This window comes from Sinocyclocheilus grahami, unplaced genomic scaffold (genome assembly GCF_001515645.1).
Source record: "Sinocyclocheilus grahami isolate Dianchi unplaced genomic scaffold, SAMN03320097.WGS_v1.1 scaffold283.1, whole genome shotgun sequence".
NCBI lineage: Eukaryota > Metazoa > Chordata > Actinopteri > Cypriniformes > Cyprinidae > Sinocyclocheilus > Sinocyclocheilus grahami.
Window position 1 is genome coordinate 640466 of NW_015505462.1, and position 5945 is coordinate 646410.

The 5945-nt window shown below is 42.9% G+C and overlaps 1 protein-coding gene across 1 annotated transcript in view; it reads right to left on the reverse strand.

The window, feature by feature from the left end:
* LOC107600400 (dachshund homolog 1-like) overlaps positions 1 to 5591 on the reverse strand; it is a 14371-nt gene extending 8780 nt beyond the window's left edge. Inside the window, exons 1-2 of the mRNA XM_016292297.1 lie at positions 5450 to 5591; positions 4232 to 4379 (exon numbers count right to left, since the gene is read on the reverse strand). Of these exons, the coding sequence (XP_016147783.1) occupies positions 4232 to 4379; positions 5450 to 5584 (283 nt within the window). The 5' untranslated portion in view covers positions 5585 to 5591. The remainder of the gene's footprint in view (positions 1 to 4231; positions 4380 to 5449) is intronic.
* Between the last annotated feature and the right edge of the window lie 354 nt (positions 5592 to 5945).

A 5945-nucleotide genomic window follows, 5' to 3' on the forward strand; every position in this document is an offset into this window, starting at 1 on the left:
GCCTGGGACATGAACGGCGCGAAGCGACCTCAGATGCTTCTGACTCGAGAGGAGGAGATGGCGGGCGAGTTGTGACATGTGACGGGAGCGTAGACCGCCTTGGTGGTTGATGTATGCAACGGTCGCGGTGTTGTCCGTACGGACCAGTACATGCTTGTCGTGTAGCAGTGATTTGAAGCGGCGCAGAGCAAGCCATACTGCTTGCAACTCGAGGCAGTTGATATGCCACTGCAGTCGGGGCCCCGACCAGAGCCCCGCAGCTGCATGCCCATTGCACATGGCACCCCAGCCCCTGGCAGAGGCATCTGTTGATACAACAACATGCCTGGATACTTGCCCTAGGGACACTCCTGTCCGAAGAAAGGCAAGATCTGACCATGGGCTGAAAGTCTGACGGCAGGACGGGGTGACTAAGACCCGGTACGTGCCGTATCGCCATGCTGTGAAGCCAATGCTGAAGCGGTTTCATATGAAGCAACCCGAGCGGTGTGACAGTGGCTGCGGATGCCATATGCCCCAGGAGCCTCTGAAACTGTTTCAGTGGAACCACCCTCTTGCGCTGGAAAGACCCCAGGCAGTTCAGCATCGACTGCGCACGCTCTACTGAGAGACGTGCTGAGAGGTTGACCGAGTCCAGCTCCATGCCGAGAAAAGAGATTCTCTGCACCGGGGAGAGTTTGCTCTTTTCCCAGTTGACCCGAAGCCCCAACCGGCTGAGGTGACAGAGCACCGTGTCCCTGTGTTTGCACAGCTGCGCTCGAGACTGGGCCAGTATGAGCCAGTCGTCGAGGTAGTTGAGAATGCGAATGCCAGCTTCCCTTAATGGAACAAGGGCTGCCTCCACGACCTTGGTGAAGACACGAGGCGACAGGGATAGCCCGAAGGGGAGGACCTTGTACTGATATGATCGCCCTTCGAATGCAAAGCGGAGAAACGGCCTGTGTCGAGGGAGAATCGAGACATGAAAGTACCTGCCATTGAGGTCGATCGCTGCGAACCAATCGAAAGGACGGACGCATTGAAAGATGCATTTCTGTGTCAACATCCTGAACGGGAGTTTGTGAAGGGCCCGATTCAGCACGCGCAGGTCCAAGATTGGTCGTAACCCACCGCCTTTCTTGGGTACGATGAAGTAAGGGCTGTAAAACCCTGACCTGACCCTGAGGAATAGAGGGAAAATTCAAACGAACTAAAAACTAAAAACAACTGCTTTACGCCGAATTGCCGCTATTTCAAAGTGAAAGTAAAATGCACACACCGCTTTTACAAGCTATTTAAAAGCGAAGGAAAGTGAGGAAAAGAGGGAATGCCCCGCCCCCGCAGTGATACCGGTATTACCGGTGTTGTCACACATCGATTAACCGGTGGGAAAATTTCCTCACCATCACAACCCTACTGTGCGGCGGAGAACTGTTGGGCAAAACCCTCTACCGCTTCGCAGAATAGGCCGGCCTGGGAGATCGGGGAGTCCAGGAAGTGATGCTTGTCGGCCTCCCTCATATCCGCCAAGATCAGCCATAGGTGGCGCTCCTGGACCACCAGTGTGATATTGTCTGACCTAGGGCCCGCACTGTGACTTTCGTCTCCCTAAGTGCGAGGTCCGTCGCAGTACGCAGTTCCTGCAACACACCTGGGTCAGCACCACCCTCGTGCAAATGCTTCAACGCCTTGGCCTGGTGGACTTGCAGGAGGGCCATGGCGTGCAGGGCGGAAGCGGCCTGTCCAGCAGCACTGTAAGCCTTAGCTGTCAGAGCGGACGAAACTTACAGGCCCTGGACGGAAGGCGTGGATTACCCCTCCAGGCGGCGGCACTTTGCGGGCAGAGCTGCATGGCATGGTCATGTTCCCGCAATGAGAACATGACTCATCCATGAGCGCTTTCTCAGCATGCTGAAAGCCCAAGCACGAGATACAGCGATCATGACTGTCAGATGAAGCCAGGAAACGGCCACATCCAGAAACACGCGAGCGGGAAGCCATCTTTAAAAAGACGCCCGTCGCTCGTGGAGCTCTTTTAGATATTGCTCTTTTAGGATTTTAGGAAAACACTCTTTTAGAGAGAGCGCTGAAGCGCCCAGGGGAGGTCGCGGCGAGACTGCAGAATGGGAAGCTGCAGCACGCTGAAGAGAAGCAGCACTGGATGGCAACCCCCGCTGATGCGCCGTGACACCAACGCTAAAGGCTGTCTCGTAGACACTCTGAGATTCAGTCTTGCAAGAATGCTCGACTACGAAGCGAAAAGCTGATGTGTGTTCGCACGCTCTCTCCTTTTCTACCCGTGCTGCGGGGCGGGGTGCGCGTGGCGAAACATGCACGCCAACTGTCATTGGCTTGTTTAGTTAACACTCGAAGGTGATTGGGCTCTCGGGCGAGATCCCAATTCGTCAGTCACAACTGACGTAACATCGAACGTGACTGACTGAAAGGGAACTCACCACCAAGATGCTATGATTATTGTGGGTGGTTACTTATAGGCCCAAGATAAAAAAAGGCCACCATCAAGTCTTTATGAAAATTGATCTCTAGAATTTTCAGCAGCCATTACTTCAGTGTCACACGATCTTTCAGAAATAATTCTAATGTGCTGATTTGTTGCTCAAGTAGCATTTCTTAATATGATCAGAGCTGAAAACAGTTAAACATGATACATTTTGGATTCTTTGATGAATAGGAAGTTCAAAAGAACAGCATTTACTGGAAAGAGATTTTTTTGTCACAATGTAAAAGTCTGTCACTTTTGATCAATTTAATGCATCCTTTCTGAATTATTAAAAGTATTAAACATTTCATTTGAAAAAAAGACTACCCCCAAACTTTTGAATGCAAGACTGTTTTTTTTGTTATTATTATTATTACTATTTGCTAGTCATAAATCAAAAGTAAAAAATGAAGCACATATCAGGTTGTTTGATTTGGGTTACCATGTTCATATTCTTTTTTTTATACTTTATTTGTTGACAGATTTTGTTTTAAAACACACAAATAGAAAACGTAAACCAAAATATCTACCACAAGACACTCGGGTTCACAAAGAAAAAAGAGCAGAAGGAAAAAAAACAAAAAAAAATTAACAACAACAGTTACATGAGGTCTTACAAGAAATCAAGAAACACATGATACAGATAGAAGTTGAGGTGTACTTTGGAAGTCTAGCTATTGCTTGCTCGCAGTATATAACAATCCCATTTCTTCCTATAATTTCCCCCTTTATTCTTCTGTAACTGGAGGGAGAAGGTCATTTTTTCCAAAGAACATATTTGACTGACAATACTTAGAAGAAGATCTATATCAGGAGGATATTAAGCCAATTATTAAGATATTCTCTTAAGCCAACATTTAGTAACTGCTTTCTTACATGCAACTAAAAAAAATCTTTAATTGATAACTATCACATTTATTCAAACCCTCCAGGGGTTATAAAAAATCTGATCAAACATTTCCACCCAAAATCTCTCCAGATTAATGAATGAGTTGTGGAACGCTGAGTTTTCCATGCAAGAAGCCATACGTCTTCTGATATTTCCTCCCTCATGTCTTTCTCCCATCGCTGTCTGACACCAAAATTATGCACAAAATTAAAAACAAAGGGACCAAAAAACATACGTAATAAATTATTCTGATTTTATTGGCATTTTCTTTATTATAATCTGATATATTTCTGATTAAATGTTGTATTCTAGGCCTAATTATGGTGCTTGCTTTCACAAAATTTCTCATAAACATTCTTCTGCAAAAACTTACCCAGAACACCTTTAAAAACGACCTAGCAATGCCATTGTGATCACATTCAACATCTAAGAATCTGCCTACCAACACTATGCAACCACACAAAATGACTTTTACACATGTAAGCAACACTCCCATTTTACTCAGAAAATGTGAAATCTAGTTAATACATGTTATCAGACAAAACGATAGTGGTTTAATTTTATAGGTAATAAATACTCAACCTAATTAGTCAGACTGAAAATGTATGTTAATGAGCTGATTAAAATGAAGTAATTGACATGACACATAGTATTTTTTATATGGCTAGAAAAAAATATGTCCTCATAAATACGATTCACAGGGGCAAATATAATCCCTTAATGGAAAACGTAATTTCTGAAATTGGTGTGTACAGTAAAATGTTTTACCTTTATTCATGAAATGCCTCTAGAACCAGGAATCAGACAATAGAAGATATAATAAATTGTGTACTGTAGTGTGTGAGTGTTTGAGTAATACACACCTCTGTTCTTCTGCTCAACAGCCAGTTGTTTCTCTAGGGTTTCTCTGAGCTCTCGCTCTCTAAACAGCTCCATCTTCAGCTCCGTCTTCTCCAGCTGCACTTGTTTCTCCTGAGCACGAGCGTTATCAATTGCCACCTTCAGCAAACCCTGCAGCAGAATACAAACTCACCTTATACACAGTCCACACACACCTCCTCAGGAGTCAATGAACTGTATGAATGGTTTACTTTATGCTAGATCAGTAGCACTTAAACTTAGGAAAGTATTTTGAAGAAAACAATCAGTCAATAGTAACTCTTGTTGTACAGAGCCCCCGCATTTTTAAAAATATCATAGAAAAACAGGTTTGGAAAGATAAGAGTGTGAGTAAATGAAGACAGGACTTTAAATTTTGGATGAAATTCTTTAAATAAATTTATGAAAGCAACATAGACATAATGAGATCCTTAATAAACCTATACAGTAACTTCTGTTTGTCAGTTTGTGAAGCAGCAAGTTGTATTAGTGTGATCAAATCTTGAGCTAAACAGCGGCTTTTCTCAAAACAGCACTTCAAGCGGTATTTGCCGTGCAAACGCATGGTGACCATTTCGAAACAACTGTTCCCTGTATGCATGCAATTAAGCCAAATGCAATGGGCTATATCATACTAATTGTTTCTTCTTATGACCCCAATTTAGACTAAGTTGCTTTATCTCAATTTTCTGCTTGGGTTCGTTTTGTTGATTTGTGTGTGAATGTTCAATCAAAACATTACCCTGAAATCATGATTAAAGATGACTGATTGGTTCATTTGAATGTTTGTTTAGAAATTTGATTTATTTGGACATTATGTTTGGATGTTGTTTGATAGTTTTTTTGGATGTTTCACTTCAATCAGTTAAAAAGTCACCACTCAATACCATTTTCGAATATCTGCTGGAAAAAAAAAGCTTAAATCAGTCTAGGGTATTTTCATGCTCTCAGCTGGTTTAAGGTAGACTCCCAACATATCACTCATAACATATATTCAATATAAATTTACTCTAAAACAAACTTCTCACTTGCCTTACAGAATCATATTAATACACACTGAATAGTTATGACTGAATTTTACCAATTCACCAATTAGTAGTTAGTAGACCATCTGAATCAACCATGGAGAACTGTATCAAGTAAAAGTATTCATAGTGTGTTTCACTTTCTGCTAAATATCTTCTGACAGATAGGTCTCTTACCTGGATGTTAGTCAGAAGGGTCTCTATAGATGACAGGCCATCAGGGAAGAGGAAGGGTGAGGGGAATCCTGGCGGTAATGTCTGACCCGCAAACGAGAGCCTCTCATAACTGTCTCTTGCTGTTGGCGTGCACATGGGGGTTTCTTCTGGTGGCAAACAAAGAAACATACACATTCAGCACAACAGATGACACACTCCATGTAGTACTGTGCTGTAAAATAAATCATTATTTTCCCGAATTGGTGTTTATACACCCAGATTGTTTGTGAGATGTAAAATTAACATCTATACAAGCATGCCCAATCAAGCACGTATGATTGATAGCCCATTCTGTCAGCGTCACACGGCACACTATTATTGATGCTTCTGTATTTATAGCTGCTATAAACGCTTGAGAGATTTTACATACCGATAGAATGAGAGATTCTTCAGAAAAAAAAAATGGGCATTTGCATTTTTGGAAAGTATATGTTGAAGGCATGGATATGTTGGAAGA